The 19,614-nt window shown below is 40.0% G+C and overlaps 2 protein-coding genes across 2 annotated transcripts in view; one reads left to right on the forward strand and one right to left on the reverse strand.

The window, feature by feature from the left end:
- The window catches only part of LOC143004535 (protein diaphanous homolog 3-like), a 115,097-nt gene extending 113,099 nt beyond the window's left edge, over positions 1-1,998 (reverse strand). The window contains exon 1 of the mRNA XM_076155498.1: positions 1,678-1,998. The gene's annotated coding sequence lies outside the window, so the exon portion shown is untranslated. The remainder of the gene's footprint in view (positions 1-1,677) is intronic.
- Positions 1,310-14,991, forward strand: tdrd3 (tudor domain containing 3). Its single transcript, XM_076155497.1, has 14 exons — positions 1,310-1,525; positions 2,652-2,736; positions 3,169-3,234; positions 3,754-3,914; positions 5,107-5,248; positions 5,420-5,491; positions 8,188-8,337; positions 9,834-9,986; positions 10,436-10,613; positions 10,755-10,880; positions 11,017-11,936; positions 12,815-12,940; positions 13,653-13,788; positions 14,299-14,991. The coding sequence occupies exons 1-13, from the start codon at positions 1,488-1,490 to the stop codon at positions 13,767-13,769; spliced, it is 2,334 nt and encodes a 777-aa protein (XP_076011612.1). The 5' UTR covers positions 1,310-1,487; the 3' UTR covers positions 13,770-13,788; positions 14,299-14,991.
- Positions 14,992-19,614: the final 4,623 nt, after the last annotated feature.

Raw genomic sequence — 19,614 nt, forward strand, 5'->3', positions numbered from 1 at the left:
CTCTTGCCAGCCACAAGCCTTATGGCACTGCGCCTTATTCATCCTCTCAGACGAGTCCTCTCTTCCAAATTAGTAAATGAATTGCTTCAGGTATATAAAATCAAAACAAATCCCAAAAGAGTGGGGAGCGTAGAGACATTTTAAAACCCCAATTTAATAGGATTTCTGTTGTTGCTTTGTTTGTTCTTCTAATTCAATTTTGCATTTTTTTATTGGCATGACTGTTGCAGACAATACTGCTCAAGCCAAAAAGAAAACAGAAATTTATTATAATTTAATCAATTATCTGACAAATGAAAAATTAATGAATAATGTCTCTTAAAGTATTAAGACACTGGCCCAACAGTAAAACCCTTAACCTGTATCTTTCCACCTAATGCCAATGTGTAGGATTTTACTTTTTGTTCAAGGATGCAAAACAATGCATGGACAGTGACAGATCATGTTCAAACTAAAATGTTATAGTTTATTTTTTATCCAAAGCACTGAATAAACTTGGAGGTTACGGTTTAGGTCTGTTATGCAGAAGAGGTAAAATTGAATTGTGCATATACTGACATCTTGTGGTTGGAATTGAAATTGTGTCACTTAACCAGATCCAATGTTAGTTTGTTCTACTCCTAAATACCTAATAGGCCACGTCTATTTTAGTGCAGGCATTGATATGAATAATGAGGCCATCAACAGTTTTTGAGTTGTGTATGTGTATGACTGAGTTGTTTCAAGAATTATGAACATACTGGATACTGAAATTGAGCTCAAAGCTAAATGTCTCCCACAATCCAATGTCACTCCAGCCTGCCTGATGGTGATCATGCATCATGAGTTGTGTTGCTGACCAAAAATAATAAACACAGAGAATATCATGACCATCAGATTTAGCAATAATAATAATCAAAGACTGAGACTGAGACAACAGCTTACACAGCCCTGGCTCCATGTCTGAGTCAGGTACTGTGTCTGCCCTCATTTTCTGATCACTATCATCAACAGTCAAAGTTTCATGCAGGAGCAGGATACCTCAATACTCTAGCCTTCCCCTGTGACATCATTCGTGATGTCATTATGGGGGTGCTAGTGTCATTCCATTCTCCTATACTTTGGTAATGCAAATAAAAATAAAACTCTCTATTCTAAGTAAATGTAATGAAAAGTGCCCTATGAAAATGCAAATTTAATCTAACAATGTAGCTTCATAAATCAAACAAAACAACCTAAGTTCCCCAACGCATGCTTGCACATTCTGTAAACTAATTATATGTGACGAAAACTCGATGTCGTCAGTCTGCTTATTTAGCGACATTTGTCCCTCCTGGCTGGCCGTACCTACAGACGCGTCTCGATCTGTGACGTACGGTCGTGTGGTTAGCAAGCTTTTAGCATTGTTACAGCTAAAATATGCATTATATTATTAGATAGTCAGTACTGAATAGTATCGGCAGTTAAAATAGGTGTCATCATTTTACACGCCCAGAGTTTGGACGAAAATGGCTGATTTATCAGAGTCTTTGACCACAGAGGGCTGGTAGGTAGCACTGTAGCTAACGTCAGAGCTAGCTAGCTGTGGTGTTGCAGACTGGTATTGGCTGACAAGAGTAACCTTATCGTGAATGTCGTAACTTTACTCTAGACAATATCGCGATCATGCAAGCTTCTAAATGACACGTGGCCACTTACGTTTGCTTGGACTGTGTCGTGGTTTCAGTAGTAGGTACTATGCCTAAAGCTTTGCCCATGGGTGGAGGCAGCGACTCAACAAAGGATACCTTGCTAATACATACACTATCAAACCCGTACATCCATTCTAACTGCTGACTGTGCCGAAATTGGGATACTTGTGTAATCTTGTGAAATGATTAATTTATCTACTTCAAAAGCGATACAGCAAGCAAAGGTGGACAATCACTGCAGTGTAGTTTCTCAGGTAACTCGTGATGCAGCGATGTTGGACATGCAGCCTCCTAACAGCATCACTATCATGTTAGGGCCCCTTAGTTCCAATAACAGGAAATAGTCAATGTACAGCTTAAAATAGTATTTTGACAGCAACTTTATGGTAAAAGTTGTGTAGAGGCCTCTGGCACATGTGTGGGAGAATATGAGCAGCCTGTTCAAAGCCTGGATTAGAACACTGACTAGGAGAGGGGCCACGTCGTCCTGTATAGGTACCCAATCTCCATAATGCCCTTAAGGCAGAATGGAAGCAGAGCCCTGCACCCATGTTCTAAAATCCAGCAGAAATCCGACTGAAGGCTTTAGGTGGTTAATGCAGCAAACAACAGAGCGACTCTATATGGATACTTGTGTGTTTGTAGTGCATCTCGGCCCCCCCATGTGAATCATTTTTCTCTTAGGCAGATAAATATAAAGCAGAGGTCTGGTTGCACTCTTGCTTGTTTTTTGGAGGCACAAGTTAAGCGCCTGTTTATTAATGGAAACATCTCATTCACCTCCCATCTGATCTGACTAACAATACTGACGGCTTAGCTCTGACTTATCGCTATCGGAAGAAAGCAAAGCACCAAGCAATAATAAGTCTAGAATGAAATAAGTTTTTAAGTGGCATTCTTTTAACAGTAATGTTTGCATGTTTCTTTGTAGTTGGCAGAGGTTTGGTTTTAATTGTCCCTCTCACCTTTGTCCTCTCACAGGTACTTCAGTGATGAGGGGATAACGGAACTGAAAGGTTCCGCTGAGAAAATAACACACAATGAAATTATTCGCATTGCACTTGACGTAAGTTTTCCCTCACAATGTAGTTATTCTGTCATGTAACCTCAGGCCCTCAGTCATGTTTGTGTGTGACTGTAGTTTTCATTGAACATTTTCTGCCAATTAGACTCATTGTTCATTCTAGTCGGCTGCTCCTACACATTAAGATATCTGATGTCCACTTCAGGCGGTGACAGCAAAAGTGGACATATATACAAGACATTTTAAATAAAAGAAGTTGTAAAAAGGGACATAGTAACAAACGCATTCTCATTTGCCTCCTCCTGCAACATAACCATGCACGTCAACATCAAACAGGTCATTGGTATCATGTGACAAGCTGCATAAGTAAACAGTAACAGTTTGTTCCAAAGTTGACGATCAAAGTCCAGTAATGTCAGATTATTTATTATCACAGTGATCGCCTTTCAATTCTGATCATTCTCTCCTTTGCAGAGCGATCTCAGGCCTCTTGGGAGAAAATTTCTACCATCTGAGATCAATAGTGGAAGAGTTGAGACGGTGAGTGGTACAGAAAAGTTGACGTGGCTATTTCTGTGCTAAATAGTAACCTAGGGCATTTCCAGGATTGAAAATTGGCCTGGAGAGTTTGTTTGTTTTTCCTATCAGAAGGTCGCTGTTGATTTTTAGGTTTTCAACTGAAATGCAGTTCTCGTGAATGTCACTAGATGGCCCTGACACACCGGCAAAGAAGGATCAGGGAACCACTGCCTCACTTCTAAAACTGAGGTTGAACAAAAATTAGAAAAAAAAAAACAAATGATGTCGAGAGATAAATATATGTAATAGCTACCCCCCCTGCTCCATTCTGACCCAAAATTAATTCCACAGACATCTCATGCCGGTTATGAACTCTACCTGCTATGCATGTCCAACAGAGGCAATAGAAAAGGAGCCGTTTCATTTAAAGAAGTTTAATCACGAGCACCCATTTCACCTACACCTATCCCCCACCCAGATGATGCTGACATGCATCCTTTTCAGACCTTAATTATTCTGTCGTCTCTTGTGCTTGGCCAGCTGGTGGGTCCATGTGTTCTCCAGGTGCAAAAGGTGAGGAACGTCTCTGCGCCTAAAGACCATGAGGAGTCCCAGGGAGCACCAAGAATGCTGCGCCTGCAAATGACAGATGGACATACCACCTGTGCTGGACTGGAGTTTAAACATTTGTCCAAGATCAGGTACCTGCTTAAGGGATATGTTCGCTTCAGTCTAAATGATGGCAGGCAAGGTTATTCTTTGTGAATTCAATCAGTGTTGAATATTATAAGTAAAACCATTAAGTGTCCAAGTATTGTTATGTAGTACAATATCAATTGTTTGCAGATTTTGTTCAATCAATCAATCAATTCTTGCTGCTGTTTTCAATATGCAAAGTTTTATCAAAGCTTTGTCATCTGAACAACTATTTCTAGCATGGAGTAGTAGGAGTTGCACACACACCAAGTTAGCCAAACAGTGTCAACTTGGTTACTTTCTCTTGTATTAAAAGCAAATGTGTAATATTCTGGACACACTCTTCACCTTCACCTCCTCGTCAACACTCTCACCCCGCCACATGCCTTGATTTTTCCCTTTAGCTGCAATTTCCACTTGGTGGCAGCTGATCTAACAATTCCCAGCCTTAATTACATCTCCATCCCAGCAACGGTGGCCTTGGTGACTGCTGCCATGGTGACTAGCCAGCCTGTACAGGTGGAGTGGCCAGAATGTGGGCCTTGACTTCCTGATGGGAAGAGAGGAGAGAACAGAACAAATCCCCTCTTTATGAGCCGCACACACACTCACACCACTAAGAGCAGTCGTTAGTGTTTGTGGCAAAGGGGGATGAGTTGATTTTACAGGCACCATGGAGCAGTCGAGGACTTTTAAGTGTGCAAGAGTGATACAGAAGGAGGACAATTAAACATGAAGTTGCAAAATTGATCCGAGGGTGAATTTTGTGTTTGTGTCACGTGTGTATTTGGTTTACTGGCCACTATCATGTGAACACACCATAGTAGTTTGGAGTGAAATCCCTAATTGTTGCTTTGGCATCCGGCATCAGTAGCTGGAAATCCCTCTAAGTCCCTGTGCTTTCCTAATGAGAGAGGCTGAGGCCTTATCAGGCTTGATGAGATAGAAGGGCTTTTAATTTACCATGAGGATGGGTGAGCAGCTGGTATTATTAATAGTCCCTTCGAGCTTTGTCGGCCATCCCCGGGTGGTGTCAGTGTCATTTAAAAATGGTATGGGTAAGGCGATAGCGGCTTAGGCTTGGTGCAGTACTTGCAGTTTGTATGTGTAACATTGGAATATGTTTAAATGTTAATAGCTGTCTGAAATGAAATATATGAAACATTCTGAGACATAAATATTCATGTTGTTTTTCAGTCTCAACACCCCCCCTGGAACAAAAGTAAAGCTCCTTGGCACAGTCCTTGTAAGAAATGGTCTTTTGCTTCTCGATGACTCAAACGTCTCTGTTCTCGGAGGAGAGGTTGATCACATGGTGGAGAAATGGGAACTACAAAGGGTGAGGATGATTTGTGTAATGATGACTCAGGAACATTTGCTTTCAAAATGTGTAATTGAAATTGAAGATTTTAGATTAAATCAGATTAGATCTGATCTGCTCTGGCAGTCTGTCGACACCACTGGGATATCTGTTTTTTGTGAATGTTTTGCTTTATTCTTTAACCTCCAGAGCTTGGCCAAACACAGTAGGAGTAACATTGGTGCAGAAGGTGGACCTCCTCCCTTTGTCCCATTTGGACAGGTAAGTAAAAATATTCCCATTACAGCTGCATTTGGATTACTGCTTCCATGTTTAAAAAAACACAATACTGCACTGATGGGGATTCAACAGGCGTATAGTTAATGTAGAATAATATCACCAGTTAATGCTATTAACAGACTTAAATTGTTGAGTTGCTTGTCATGGTCACTGTGGCGAAAGAATGCACAGAATACAAGTATACAATTTTAGGAACTCCCTCCAACTCCTCCTAGGGGATCCTTAAACTATGCCAGGCAAGCAGGTCCTGACTGGGGCATCTCTGGATACCAATGTCCTCCCCTGAGTTGCCCACTCCTCTGATCAGTCTGGAGTTTTATGGATTGCTGCCACAACAACCCCAAACCACATTCAGACCACAGCACTTAACAGATGATCCATTACCACCCAACTTCACAATGTGGTCCTTTGCGCTCTGTATTCCAAACTTATAGCCAGATGCGGGCAATCTTTACATAAACACAAGTTAAAATCATTACAGCACCGCCACACCAGTATGAGAGAAACCATACCATCCAACCAAACCATCCCAAGACAATCCTGTAAATAGGAGTGAGTGCATGAGTCAGCTGGCCAAATAAAAACGTTAACCTTTTAGAATGATTGAGTTGGGCAGCGCTGGGTCTCGATGGTTAGAACTGTTACTTCACTGTGCTCAGGGTTCCTCTTTGTGTGAGCCTTGTGATTGATTTGTCTAGGCTATACTGGGCTAGGCTATACCTCTTGCTTCAGAAAATAGCTACAGATTGTTCATATAGGCTACCACTGCCTGTTCTTGCTGTGTTGGTTAAGTTACATGGAGTTGTCCCTGATTTATTAGAAGTATAGAGTGCTTAGGCTGCTGTTATAAAAACATATTTATATGGCACAAGGCAAAATCATTAAAGCCATTGTGTTTTCAAGACGACCTGAAAGACTTTGTTGTGGTCTGGAGTCTGAACAAGTATGGTCTCCTTGGATTACTTAAATTTTTATTGGTGCTCTATAATGGAAATTACCTGAATGATAATCAATTATTCATTTGCATTAATCAGTATTCATCGACCACAGGACGTTGTGTAAAACAGGCATTCCTAGCTGGGTCACTTAGGGATGTTACCATTTCAAGAAGTTCCAGGGTTGATTGGATTGCTTAAGGTCACTGGCCCGTTGGAACATCAAGTAGCGCCGTGATCCAAAGAAACTGCCACGCTGAAGCAGATTGTCTGCAAAAATGGCCTGTATTTGCCTTGGTGCACTATTCCCTTTTATAGTCAGTTACACATTTCCATCTTCCAGTTCCTGCTGTTCAAAAGTGCTTTCACAGTGTGACGCTACCATGGCCATGCTTCACAGCAGGGATGTTTTCACAGATGTGTGATTAGTTGGCAGGGCTGAAACAGATAAAGTATACCACATTAACCCTGAAGAGTTTAATTCAGACATCAGACAAGACATGATTTGCCTACATGTTGCTTTATTTTAATGCATTTTAAGAAGTATGTCCAAACTTTTAGTCTTTTAGAGGCTTCAATAAGCATCTGTCACCAGCACGTCTTAAGGTCTCAATATATTTCAACCACAGAGCACAACAAGGCAGCTGGAGACCAGTTTGACAACTCTCCCCAAAATGTCATCTTTGCAACAAAGCAACACTCGCCCATGTTTTCCTGATTGGTTGACTGAGTACCATGTCTAAGCACATGCTGAAAAAGCTCCTGCAACTTTACTGAGTTGGAGGAGAAGCCTGAAGTTAAAACTTTACGTGCTGCGATGTGGAAGTCAAGCGAGACCTTTAACTCTATAAAGTTATGTCTGACAGTCTAGGTCTTGCTACCTGCACAGCTAACTTTACTCTTCTCTTCTCAAACATGTTATTGTCTGTTTTTGCTGTTATTATCTTTAGACTTTCTGAAGACGAGCTGATTTTTTTTTTTTCATTGACACCATTGCCAGTTTCGTGTTTAGCTGTGCTCAGACAGTTTCTGCGCCACATCTCCACAAATAGGTAGACTTCTGTACATTCGCAAGCGTTTTGCTTGAACGCTTTCTTCCCCCCACAAAACTAGCAGTGTTCTCATTTCGCTCGTATTGCATTCATGACTCTCAGCTGTGGTTTGCTATTGTTTCTGTCTGTGCTGAGTTTGTAAAGTTAAGACACTACATATCCGTTAAGACACTACATATCCGTGTATGTGTGTAGGTATTTATTCTTTGTAACTTACGAGGTGTGAAGATTAGAATCGAGATGCATACACATACACGGCCAAGTTACTTCTAGAAAGCATCCCAAACTACCTCCTGAAGTTATTTGAGCAAAGAGATAAAAATCTGTCTCCAATACGTCTTGGAGGGTATTTACCCTTGACATTTATACGAGGGGATAGCCATCCGATCAGCACAAGACACACAAAGTGAATACCCTTAATGGCTTAGACACTCCATGGATTTCAGCAATAATCTATAATATGACCACACTTTTTGTATCCCCACAGATCCTATTAGTTAAATATCACAACAGAAGCACATTAGTCAAACAGTCTGAATCAATTAAGTATTTAAATGTTTGATGCTTAATTCAGATTTTTGCATACACCTTTTTGAATAGTTTTGTGTAATTTCTAAATTGGAAGGTTAGTCCTGCATATGCGAGTGATGAAGAACATTCTATTATCTTACTTTCTCACTTCTTTCCGTAGAAATGTGCAAGGAAAGAAGAGGTGGACACCAGAGAACTTGACCAGAGAAAAACCCTGCAGAGTCAGTCTGTGGTCAAAAGCACTGAGGAGAATGATGAGTTTGAAAAGCAGCGGACAGCGGCTATTGCTGAGGTGGCCAAGACCAAAGAGGTATGCAATTACTTATCTTGGGTGTGTCTGTCTTCGTTATATATCATGCAAACCACTGTGGTTACCAGAGAGTACTAAATCATTTTACAGGGTTATTGGCAGTTTTTCTTTCTCATATCTGGAAGCTTTTCTGTAACATTGAGCCTACTTGAATACGAAAACTCAAAACGACAAAAGCCTGTCAACTAAATCACTCTGGGAATCATTCAGTAACACACAGGTAACCATAGGCAACCATATTAAGGTAGGTTCATACTGGTCCCAGATCCACAGTTATTGTGTCTAGAAAATCTGCTCGTAAATATAAAGTATTGTTAATCACTTGCAGTTGCCAAATATTGGGGAAGAAAGAAGGGATAGTTTGTGTCCCTGGTCGGGTTGCTGTCAGCCATGTGCTCCCTTTGTGAAATGTTTCACCGTTTGATGATCTTTACACCTGGTGACTAGTGAAGCCACAGACGACCTTTTAACTGGGCAGCACATCAGTGACTAAGACTTCACAGCAAGAGGGTCCTGACCTCATGTCTTGAACTCAGTTTGCTTGATCTTGTCTGCATTTCCTCCATGGTGTTTCTTCTTCCAGACAACTGACCTCACCACTGGTTCCCAACTACTGGCACTGGTAAATTCCTGCTCTAGATGTGTAAATGGGATGGAAAGAATTGTTGAGAATTTACTAGTAATTACATGCTTCGGCTGAGAACAATAGCGCCATTGCCATTACTCTGAACTAAGTTCAGACTTACCCAATTAACAGAATGTTTTCAACACAAAAAGCTCTTTAGGTGTTCTTCAGTGTAATTTTTTGTTTGTCACAGCAAGATTTTGCCACCATGGTGCTTCTCAAAACGTCTCAACCACCGCACGGGACCCGTTGTACACACACAAAGACGCCCCCCTGTCTTGCGATTGTTGTCGAAATGTTCACTGCTTGACATAAATGTGGAATAAGTGGGTGTTATTTGCTAAAAACAAATCATTGTTAGTGGGAAGTTGTTAAGGGGTGTCCAACACAGTGAACTGAATCTCCCTTGGACGGTTCCTGTCTTATCTACTCACAAAGCAGTGCCCCTGGAGTCCATGGTGAAGCATGTCCCCCCCTCCCCCCTGCATACAGTGAGTGGCTCATGCCACCGCATTAACCCAGGAATGGATCAAAATTAACCATTGTGTGGAGCAGGTGGAAGTGATTCTTTCTTGTAGTGTTGCTGTTTTATGGCGTTAAACCATGATGGCTCAAGACGGTTCGCTTGCTGGCTGTAATGGCAAGATTGATTTGCAGTATGTTGTTCATCAGAGAATTGCCCCTTGTGTCTTTATCCTGCATGTTGAATTGTGAGGTAACCGATGATGCAACCGCTGGTGTCTGCTCATGTTGCTTTGAACATTCGTGAAAGCATTGTCAAGCAAAAACTTCTCTTTGGCATTCATGTAATATAGATTGCATTTGAATTTTGTTGCTTGATGTTTTCTTCACGGTCTTTCCCTTGTTAAAGGCACCCCGTACATTTGGTGGTGGAGGAAATGCTGGCAGTAATTTGAGCAACCCTGCTGCCTTTTCTCGGGGCCGTGACTCATACCAGCAGCGACGACGTGACGACAGGGTTGAGAGAAGTGAGAGCAGACAAGATGGAAACTACAGAGAGCTGGTGAGTAGACGAACAACGTCCAAATCTATTGCTTCATAAATCCTAGATCACGTGTTAACAGTCAATGTCCATCACCACACTAAGAAAATAAATAAATAAAAACAGAAAACTGTCAATCATATGATTTCATTTTTAAAGAGCCAACAAATGCAGCAACAAAACAAGCTGAAAGACTGATAGCTTAAAAAAGGGGGGAAAAAAGTGTTTGTGCTCCTGTACGTTTTCCTGTATTTGTCTGTACTCTTCCCTTCTCATCATGGATCCCTTTTCTTTCCTCCTTATTCCTCCTATCTCTCTTTCTGTGTGACACTTAACCTTGCTTCTGTGGCCATTGTAACCATATAACTATCATCCATCCACATGCCTTTTACCCATCTCCCTCTGTACTTTCTGTGCCTTTCCACATATCATCCATTTTCCTCCTTTCTCTTATCACGTCCTTTGTCCAGGTGGACGAGCGTGCTCTTAGAGACATCATGGAAATGGGTTTCAACAGAGAAGCTGCTCGTCAGGCTCTGATGGATAACAACAACAACCTTGAGGTGGCACTTAATAGCCTACTGACTGGATCCTCTAGTCCCATGCCTGGTCCTGTGGTAGCTGAATCCAACAAATTCCAGCCCAGAGGTACATACACATGCATACACATACTCGTACTCGTTACTATGGCAGAGGAGTCAAAAACTGCCTTTTTTCATGATGTGTTTTGGAGGAAAAAAAACAATCATCTAGTTTAATCTATCAGAACATCTTTTGGGTTCTTTCCAGTCAGGGGGAGGGGAAGAGGCCGGTCCAGAAATGAAGATGAGGAAGATGGACCGGGAGGAAGGCCATCTGGACCAAGCACTTTGTTTGACTTTCTGGAATCTAAGATGGGAGTTTTTTCCATTGATGGTAGGTGAACTTTCATATTGTACGGTCTTGGTACCTCACCCAGTTCCTTCCTTTTTATTTTTAAGGTATCAGTGTCTCCACTCATTATGTTGCTGTAATTCTTGATTCCAATCTTGTTTTTGGTTTTGTTTCCCAGAGCAAAAGACTCAGCATCCTCAGAGACATGAAAATAACTATTTCTCCAAAGACACGTCACAGATCAAGTCATATGACAACAGGCAACAAAGGAATGACAGACCGCCTCGTTTCCACAGGGACACTGACTTTCCCAAACCTGGCCAGGAGTCCTTCTCTAACTGTACAGCTTCTCAAACATCAGTTCAAGCTCAGCATTGGAAGGGCCAAGAAAGATGGCCCCATGGCACCACAGATAGACTGCAAAATGAGAGAAGAGAAATGCGAGATGAGCAAAATGTCCCCTCTACCTTCTCAACTACATTCACACGCTCGAAAGAACCACAAAAGCAGGCGGACTTTGGAGGATCATTCCACCAGCGATCCAGAAATGGAGATGGCGGAGGTGGGGTTATGGCAGAACACAGAAGAGGGGCAAAAGACAATGCAGCCCCATCTAAATATACTAAACCTGCAAGCAATGAACCTGATGGAAGAGGAGGTAATAGACGTCCCGACAGTAGAATTGAAGAATCCAGTGGCAACAGGAGAAAGGGAAAGCCTGACCGGCCTAATTCAGACCATCCTGACCAGCACAGGAATAGTGGCTCAATGAACTTGAACTCAAGAGGAGGAATCTCAGAGGGAAACCAGGAAGCTGGATTATCTCGGGACTCTCGATTCAAGACAGGGGATCCTTCTAACTTCCAAAATGGAGACATGGAACATAAAAGAACTGGACCCATTAAGCAAACAAACACACCCGGTCCTCCCATCAGGGAACAACCCCCCAAGAAAACCACCATGAATAATCCAGGGCCTAAAAGAAGGTCGGGACAGGGCAAAGGTCAAGGTCTTCGTGGTCCAGAGAGGGGTCACGGCATGGAACAGATGTGGAAACCTGGAGACCAGTGCTTTGCACTCTATTGGGAAGACAGCAAGGTAAGGTCATGAGAACATAACAGTGATGATACCATAGAACTGATTTTTGATTGCATTTCTAATTGGACTGAAGCAAACTGGGTACAAAATCATCTTAAAAATAAGCAAATGCCGCTTGCACCTTCAAATTGGCTGATTTACATTATTTCTTTTCTAAAATAGCTTATCTAGCCAATTCCATTTCCGCCTGGCTAAGAGCAGGAATTAAGCAATTTGTTATGATTTATATTTCTATTTTGCGAAGGCTGCTTTTTATAATACAACTGGGCGGCGTTGAAGTGTCTTATTTGGATTTAATTATCCAACCAGGATTTACAGGAATAAGAGTAGGCTTGATGAAGATTCAATTTTTTTAAGGATCCTATGGATTTGTTCAATCTTGGAAGGATGTGCCTTCCCAGTATTTTGTTTGTGGTGCTCAACCAAAATCATACAATTCCAAAGTTGAATACATCAGAACTCTGAAGGCTTTTAGACTGAAATGTTAGCATGTCTTGTTGGTCTTCAACATTTCATCCTTTGGATTTGTAGGTATAATGATAATTTACTATAGTAAATGTTATATATTTCTATTTACATTTTAAAAACTTAAATCATTTATCATATCACTGTCATATTCATGTATTTACCAACCATAGTAACATGATGTTTGTAGATAGATAGTTACTTGATTCATTCTCTTGGGGAAATTGAAGAATTTTTCTCACACTTTGCAGTTTATCCACCTTTATCTTTTGTCAATTGACTTAAATTTAACATTAATCTTGCAGAACTGCAGAAATGTTTGTATGGAATTAATTGGATATCTCTTTATTTCTCCCTGTGGTTTTGTGTGTGTGTGTGTGTGTGTGTGTATGCATGTGGTTTATGGTCTTAAGTTCTACCATGCCAGAATTGATGCAGTGCATCCATCAGGATCCACGGCTGTGGTTGTGTTTAGTGATTATGGAAACTGTGAAGAGGTCCTGCTGCATAACATCAAGCCTGTTACTGCTGACTCCTGGGTGAGAGAAAGGAAAGCTTCTTTTCAACCTTCATAGACTCGCATGTCAAATCTTTTATTCATGCATTATTAAAGTCTGAAATACCAACCAGTTCGAATTTTATTCCCATACATCCACCTCACTTGCTCACAAAATGTGTCAATATGACAAAAATTAGATTTCATTTGAGAAACAATCTGACAGGAAAACCTTTCAAGCTTTGCGGAAATATTACATTTCATTACTGCCTTTTATGTATTGAAAATGAGAAATTCACATGCACTACATATAACCTGTCTGTTTAAGTGCAGTTTGCTGTCTTGTAGTAAAAGTATCTTGACCTTCATATTTGAGTTCTGTGTTTTGGAGCTGAATAATTACAAGTTTGAAATGTCTGAATTTCTCATTACCACCTTATCTGTCTCACTGAGCGTTGGGAATGTTAATGTTTGCACACAACCAGAACAATCTCCTTTAACACACCCTCACCAGTTGTGTCTCTTTCTGCCATAAGGTGTCCAAGAGAAAACAGATTTAACTTGGTCTGAACAGATGATGGAAATTTCATTTGGCACTCCAACACTCAAATCTCAATAAAAGTAGAAACGAGCCCCTTCCTCAAAGTGTGGACTAATGCCTGTGCCACCGGGAATAGCGGCGATGATCTCAGGTTACCCAGAGATCTCGGGTTGCCCGTAGTAACATCACAACCATATCAAATGTACACTGGCAGGAGGAAGATGATGGCTACTACGACAGCTCACTAGAGTTCCGCCGTGGGGGAGATGGACAGCCTAGACGCACGCGACCAACGCAGCAGTATTACCAGCCGCCCAGGGCACGAGATTGATTGGTCAGCTGTGGAACTGGTAGGTAAAACGTATGAAATTTCAGGCTTTTTTGATAGTATATGATGAAACTGTCACCCAATTATCAGTCATCAATGCAAGTTGGCATGACTCATGTTAAGTATTTTGTTCTTGCTCCGTATCTATCTAGATTATCATTTTGTGTTTTGTATGGTGGGCAGTAACTGCACTTTTCTATTAATGCACACACAAAGAGGTACCCCTCTGTCAAATCTGCATTGATTTACAGTATATTTTTATCAAGCCTACTTCAGTACCTTATTCATTCTCTCTACTGTGTGAAACAAGAACTAAAAAGGAATATTAAAGCATTCCTGCTAAGTACTGGTAGATTTCAGTGCTGCTTCTGGTAAAAAATATTCAGATTATTGCATAATGTGATCTTGGATAACATGTCACCTACAGATGCCATCAAAAGATGAAGTCAGGTTTATGTTTGTAAAGTGTACCTTGATTATGTTTGTAATAATTAAACACACCTGTTTAATAATTCCCCCTTTTCTTTCGCAGTCTGCCTGTGCTGTATTCTTCCGGAGGTAATGTCTCTTTCTCCAACAATCCAGAGGTCTTCCTGAGTGTCGACATCGTCCAGACATGCAGAATTTATAAAAGGGCTTTGGAACACATGCAAAAAAATAGACATGAGCACTTGTTTTTGTTATGAACATATCTACTGTATAAGATTTGTAAAATAGATGAACGTTTGTAAAAAATGGATGCATTTTCATATTTGTAATATTGAAGGGCTTAGAAACTGTTAATTGCTTGTAGGATAGGTTGTGACCACTGTGGTGCACCCAGCAAGAATGGCAGTCTTTAATGAGCAAATATTTAAAAAAATGTATGATAATAATAAAATACTCTATTAGGGACGTGCACTGTATGTCTCTGAGACGATTCAATCGGTATCTCAATACATTATCAACAATGTGAAGCACTTACGATACATTCTAAGCAGCCAATGATACGATACAGTTTAGCCCTTTTAGACGATGCAGCGCTATGGGACACAATAGGAAGCAAAGCAAGCTGATACTTTGGGATCACATGAAGCAGACTGCATTGCAAAGAGTTCAGTTTTAATTCTACTACATGTTTGATATTGATTGCAAAAAAAGGATGTAGATCTTGCTGATAAGCAGCTCATTTGTTCTAATGTTGACATGAATTTGTTTGCAAATAAAAATAAAATATCAACGTACACCTACAGTCCTTTCAATGCCTGGAATGTAAATAATGTGGAATGTATACAAAAACCTGAATAAAGAAAAAAAGACTACAAGTAAGTCAAACTAAAATAACATTTTATTTAAATTAATTAAAAATCAATATCTGATATCCGAATAAAGATGTTGCTTGAGGTTTGATGTGTTGCTTCCAGTGGCAGTGTGAGCTTTGTTGCATCGTTTATACATGGGTTACGGTTTCACCATTTTAATTTTGGCCTTAAATTTATTAAAAGCTATATCTCACTTCTACAACTTGAGTTGCAGGTCACACATAACATTCATCACATTACCAGCTGGTTAAATCTGTTACAGTGCGTAGTTTGAAGATAAGCTAAATTATTTTTCTAGTGACACACACGTACAAATTTGACTGAACTTGCTTTTCCATAATACACAGAAGGTTGGAGAGATCTTTTCATCTGTTAAGTCTTCAATCTTTTTGTTCTCATAAAAAAATAAAGAAAAGAAAATAAGGCTCTCGTGTGGTTTCTTCTTGCTTACAGAAAGTACAAAGATTTGCAATATTTATTTGGCAATCAAAAGTCTGAAGGATAAATGCAGTGCAATATTTTAAAGTGCATTTCTTCAGCTTTATTTGTTTTAAGATATTTGTATGTGCTAACTGTTCAATCAGAAATAAAGAAGCAATTTAACTTCGACACATTTGCCAACGAAAGAATGGTCGCATGTAATGTAACCAGAACAACAGTTGATGAAAAGCTCACAACCGCCTCAAAACATTTCTGGACTTGTACAACACAAAGCAAACAAAAACACGTTTCACGCACCAGAAATCAGGTCTTCTCTTGTGTCGGTAAACAAGAACAAGAAACTTTTTCTGCCTCAAATCCATCACTGCTGAATGTGGCAAGCTAGCCATCTTCAGTCCTCAGGTACAATAGGTTTGAAGTCTGAATACGGAAGAATCCCACTTCAGTACACATTTATCTCAACTCCGGCCCTCTTACCAGAAGTTGCCATAGGTATTTTTAAGTTAAAAGTTGCAAAATGTCAGTACTGTACTGTTTTTATAGTATACGAAACAACACTATTTCCAGAAGGCCCTATCAGACAATGATGTGTTTCTATCAGACAATAGATTCCCAATATTATTTTATCAGATTCTTATATTGCAATATTTATTTTACATTATTTACACTACTGATTTATTCTCCTATCCAATCTCCTGTCTTCTTGTGAACAGACACAGGCAGTAGTAGTCTGTAACAAGGAGCTGAAACTCATTTGTTGTGTTCTCTCAAGCAAATCCAAAGGGTAAGACAATCTCTTCTCTCTGTAATAGAGATGCGAACACTGGAGAGATATCATTTTGCACATTACAAAAGGGAGTATCGCTAGCTTTTCAAGCATTGAACATGCCGCTGTGCTAGCTATTTATGGACTCGTGCTGTGCAAGAGACATGTTTTACACATCAAGGAATAATCTGCACCTCTACTCCAGTTTCACTTTTACCCACAGCAGGGGATGAGAGGACAATGCACTGGGGTTCAGCAGAGAGGTCAGCATGCTATTCTGTGTCACTGGTCAAAAGGATTTGCTTTATTTTCCAACTGAGTTGCCAAGCGAGCATGGATGAATAATTAATGGGTGGTAATATGGAAACCTATCCATTAGGGAGGAACTGAAAGTGAAGCTCTACTGGACTGAATTTGGCAGACTGGCCAGATAATTGTGAGGAATTGATTTTCCGATACACACAAGTGATTTTGTAGAGGAATTCAGGCCATTTCATTTTGGACATGTTTCGGTTAATCCTGAGAAATGTCACGCAGAACACAAATATTGCAGCTAATGCAGGTAGTCTGTGGCCCAGTAGTCTTTAGACTCAGAACAGTCAGGTCATTATTTCTTCACATCTTGAAGTGGTGGATTACAGGGCTAGTTTTTGCTGTCACTGTTAAAAGGTTGACAAGTATAATTGTTTTAAAATACTGCTCAATAGCTGTGGTTTGAAAGAGACAAACAAACTTAAGTATCATAAAGTAACACCCACTTAACCCAAAATATGTACCCAAATAAGCTTTGGTAAGAGCTACATTATGTACTCAGTATGATTCCAAATTCAATCTGCCAAAACAAGTATAATGATGTGCCTGCAAGCATGGAGGACATCAAGCTAAAGCCGCAATTAACATCAAATATGTTGTGTGCTCTATCATCTCTCACAATGAAGGTGTTTCAAACCTGACTATTAAAGCTGGCAAAGTACCAGCAGGGATTAACTTCAAATACAGTGAAAGGTGTGATGCCCAGTGCAACAGAAGATTTCATATTCAATATTATATATATATGCTGTATGTACAGTATACAAGTTAGGTGCCATTAAATGTATATTTTCATGACAGAACCAAGTTTCACCTTTATGGCAATAAGACATTTTCTATTTCATGTACAAATTAAAAAGCATTTTTGTGTCATTGTTTCATTGTCTAAAATTACTTAGTAACTTTAATTACTTAGTAATTAAAGTTACTTTACATTTTGTGAACATGAGGAAAATCTTGTCCAAACATTTCTGTGGACAAAAAAATATGTTTTCTTATTTTGTGGACCAAATGCATGAGGGAGTAACTTGCCTTCATCATGAAAAAACTATGACTTATGTTGCACATGAAATCCTGTGTTACGCCCGCTGCCACATACTGTGTGCAAACATGTTGATATGAGCAGTTTGCTCCTCTGACATATAAGCTCTATATGAACTCTAACTATTTGCTGTTATTAAAGATAAGACTAGATTTTCCATGACAGGATTTACATTGCGAGCAAGGTTTAATGTTTTGACTTGACAAGATTATGTTTTAGTACAGCCAGCTTTGAATTCAAAGCATTTTCATTTCACAAGATATGAAGATAATGATCAACCCAAAGACATATTGTAACATCCCAAATGGGAAGGGGACTCTGGATCTGAGGCTTGGTTGAGACGGTCTCAACTCAGCTACAGGATTATCTGATGCGCCAAGAGGTTTAGGGATTACGTTTTAACTACACCAATTGATTTGTGAACTGACTCACCAATAGATATTTACAGTTGTACCAAAATGGAAAACTGCTAGTTGCTGAATAGAATTTTCGGGTAAAGTTTAATTAATACAAAGTGCTGAATGTAGAACTTGCCCTACCCACGGTATTTGCAGAGGACATGCACATTCTTAAATTAACAGAAACCTAGTTAAGTGTATACACGCCATGATTACATGTGACACAAAAGTTACTTCACTCTGCCATAAGTTGTCCTGTAATGAACACTGGGCACATGCTCGTCACATGAAAACTCACTGGTTGATTTGAGTCAAACAACTTTGGTTAAGCTATTGGTGATTAAATTAGTCAAGCATGAACTCTTCAAGGGTCAAAAACTATTTACAAGAAAGTTCTTTCTTTCTTGGTGACTTTCTTTGTGACTTAAACACACACTCTTTATTTTTTTTTACTTTTAATGTATTTGTAGTAAAGGTCTGAAAGCAGAAGGTTTCTTCATTGTTTCCCACCCCTCTCTCACTCTTTTCCATGCAACCTGATAAGCTTCAGTAATCGGAGCAAAGCTTTCCTCCTGAGAGAGAACAACCTTCTTTCCCACATTAACATTCTCTTTGCTCTGCCCCTACGTTTCCCACCTGCCTACCTCTCCAGGTATCCCCATTCACAGCTGTCCGACCATTGTCTTTCCACCTTCCTGACCCCACACCCTCCATCCCTCCACCGTGGTATCTTTGTGGCAGTGACATCTGAACCCTGTGATCCTGTTATATGTGTCCTTTCTTACATCATTTCTACACCAGCCTCAACAACTCCATCCTTTCTCCTTTTTTTGTAGACAGCAAGGAGAAAGGAGATCAGAAAAGGGGTTGCAAAGAAGTGAGTTGGCTGGAAGTCATATTTACTACCTGCGGAGACAGAGTTTGAGGGAGTAACATAAATGAAATTAAGTGTCCTGCCTTCATAAGAAAGGGTCTTTGTGTTTGCTGTATCAGCTCCACCCACCATAGACATGTTTTAAGCAGGTTAAATTACAGGCAAGTTCAAAGACTTGAAACACCTATATATTGTACTTGTACCATGCCACTGTATCAGCTTACAATAACACTTAAGAAGAACGGAAGAGCTGTGAGCAATTTCTGCAGTTTTTTGTATTAGTTCTTTATATGATTGAATTACAGTTGAGTCAATGGACAACTCTTATTTCAAACTGTTACTCTCTTGATACCACTGTTGTTTGCATTTTAAAATGTTGACCTAGAAAGAGGAAATTGCAGCTTTGACTATTCTTAAAACGATTAAGATCTCTGGGAATTATCAACACAGGAAATTGGAGTATCCAAGTCTCCAGGAAATACCCTGTTTACTTGGTACATCAACAATCACCAAGAAAAAAGGTTAAAAAACAGTTAATGGATCATTTATAATGTTCAGTTGCAGAGGGCTTTAGTAGGGTTGATGTCTGCATGTGAAACAAGGAATACAGTAAAGGAGCATGACCACATTCTGGCACATGGCTCTTCCACATTTAAATGAGCACACGCTTTGCTGGGATCTCTAGGCAAATATAATTTGTTTTGCAAAACCCAGCAC

Source organism: Genypterus blacodes, unplaced genomic scaffold, assembly GCF_046128005.1.
Source record: "Genypterus blacodes isolate CSIRO-AG114 ecotype Tasmania unplaced genomic scaffold, CSIRO-AGI_Gbla_v1 ptg000067l_1, whole genome shotgun sequence".
Lineage (NCBI taxonomy): Eukaryota > Metazoa > Chordata > Actinopteri > Ophidiiformes > Ophidiidae > Genypterus > Genypterus blacodes.